A 2,260-nucleotide genomic window follows, 5' to 3' on the forward strand; every position below is an offset into this window, starting at 1 on the left:
TCTCGTGAGATGCAGTTTATAAGATATCACATGTAATGAAATGTTTCCCATCTCTCCTGACTGAAGCCTAATCTAGAATGTGCCCTCTGCGCCAAGAAGCATTCTACAAACAAATCGAAACGCCTGAAAACTTGGTTGACGACGTACGATAATGTACAGCATACAATTGAACTTGCGAATCTCTCAAACGTATTCATCGACTACAAAATAGAATGTTTCTAGATGCACGGAACACGTTGTAGGGTACACTTTAGGGCAAACGGAGATGTGCGTCTCCACCTTCTGTTGTTGTCTCGCGCCTCGCGACCGTCCCTGCTCTCCCGATCCCTCCGGTTGTCATTCTTATCGCTCCTCCTGTCACTGCTGTCGTCCGACGTCTCCCGCACCACCGGGGGCTGATTCTTATTCGTACTGAACTCCAGGGGCGAGTCGTTCATGCCGGGCAGTGGTATGGGCGGCGGTGGCATCGGTGGGAAACCTTGACCCGCTAATTCCATAAAGCTCTGTGGTCCCGCGATAGGGCCCAGCGGACCTATTGGTCCCATGCCTGCGAATTGCATACCATTAGCGAGAGGGACGGCGTCGACGGGGCGACCCGGTCAAAAATCACTTGTCGACGTACAATGTCGTTTCGACGCCGATCGACGAGTCATTTCTGACTGGGGACGGACGCAGGGGATCGATTCCGAGGGCGAATGGAGTGAAGATTAGAGAGAGAGAGAGAGTGTGTGTGTGTGTGAGGTTGATCATTGCTCACCCATGGGCGGCATAGCGGTTGCCGGCACCCCGGGGAAGTTGTAGGCCATCTCTCGCGTGATGACTTCCGAGTCGTGGCAACGGGAAGCGAGAGACGGCGGAAGTAAACACACCGCTCCTCGAGGTACTCCGCTCGTCGTCGCCGAGGTCGCGGAGATGGCGGCGACGGATATACAGGGTGGCCTATAATCGGACGCGATTATGCGGCTGAGGCGGTAGTCGCAGTACCAGGACGAGAGCGAGAGATGGCGTCACCGGCCGGCCGCGTCGCCCGCGATCGCTGATAATCGCCACGTGCTTATTTCGTATCACGTATTGGGCAATGCATCATTTGATATTACTAGAACAACGCAAAGCGCGCGCTTCGCGCGCGCCATTGTTCATCTTGTATAAAAAATATAATAAAATAATAAAACAAATAATAAATAATAAATGAATAAAAATAAATTATGTAATTATATATAAAAATATAGATACCTATATTATTCTGAAAAAGTAATAATTACTTTATAAATTAAATATAATAATTACCGCTTAACACCCAGCTGTGAAGTTAGCTCCCCATTATTTAAAAATTTAACTTTTTTTACGAGTTCCCTATAGATTTACAATAGTTCCAGAGTTCTTGATGGGTTTAAGAAATAGTTCTGCCCATTAAGAGAATGCTAATTGTCACGTAATTCTACTGTATGTTGGTCCATAGTATGAGGTATGCTGTAAACAGTATTGAACTTATTATCTTCCGACCTGCGCATATATGTATACAGCACGATTTAAGAATGTTGAAAATGACAGAACTAATTAATATTTTAAATAATACAAGCAAGCGTATTATTCAGTTATTACGTCAAAGCTGTAATTGTTATAAATCTGTCGACCAGTAAATACTATCAATATTTATGTTAAATATATATCTAATTATAGTTAATTAGATCTACAGAGAGAATTTTTTAAATATCTTAACAGGAATCTAATGCTGACGTATCTCGAATTATAAATCACTTTGACAGAAGAAGGTGTTAGAATCAATGTTTAACTGTGGCGATCGTAGCGCAGAGGATTGTGCGCTGGTCTAGTAATCCGGAGACCCGGGTTCAAAACCAAGCAAAACATTGTTGGTTTTTCGTTCGATCCATTGACAGTGGTTCGATCGCCATAGAGAAGTGAATATAGAGAGAGGTGTTATAAGAGGTTTGGGCACGTTCCTTTAAAAACGCCTTGTAACCCTAAGGGGAATCAATAAAATGTATCTGCATGTAAATATAATTACTCTTCAGCAGTACATTGGGACGCCGCAACTGGCGTCAAATACACGGTCTCTACTTACAGTAGAATAAAAAGTGTGATAATAAGTTAAAATACTGTTTACAGCGTACCTTATACAGGGGAATATAGAGAAGATTGTGCATTTATCAACCCCGAACCTCAGCCATCAAATAATCCGGCGGAATCTCTATATAGGCTTCCGGCTAGAGATTCCGCCGGATTATTTGATGGCTGAGGT

At 43.8% G+C, this 2,260-nt stretch overlaps 1 protein-coding gene across 1 annotated transcript; it reads right to left on the minus strand.

The window, feature by feature from the left end:
* Positions 1–20: 20 nt before the first annotated feature.
* LOC105571021 lies at positions 21–966 on the minus strand. The gene is made up of 2 exons (XM_012028490.1): positions 758–966; positions 21–547 (listed from the first exon to the last, which is right to left on the minus strand). The coding sequence occupies exons 1-2, from the start codon at positions 804–806 to the stop codon at positions 219–221; spliced, it is 378 nt and encodes a 125-aa protein (XP_011883880.1). The 5' UTR covers positions 807–966; the 3' UTR covers positions 21–218.
* Positions 967–2,260: the final 1,294 nt, after the last annotated feature.

This window comes from Vollenhovia emeryi, unplaced genomic scaffold (assembly GCF_000949405.1).
Source record: "Vollenhovia emeryi isolate VEMERY1.0 unplaced genomic scaffold, V.emery_V1.0 DF941348.1, whole genome shotgun sequence".
Taxonomy (NCBI): domain Eukaryota; kingdom Metazoa; phylum Arthropoda; class Insecta; order Hymenoptera; family Formicidae; genus Vollenhovia; species Vollenhovia emeryi.

Coding starts and splice junctions, on each gene's coding strand:
- LOC105571021 (XM_012028490.1), bottom strand. CDS start 806: ATGGCCTACAACTTCCCCGGGGTGCCGGCAACCGCTATGCCGCCCATG. Junction 548..757: donor AACCGCTATGCCGCCCATGG/GTGAGCAATGAT, acceptor TGCAATTCGCAG/GCATGGGACCAATAGGTCCG.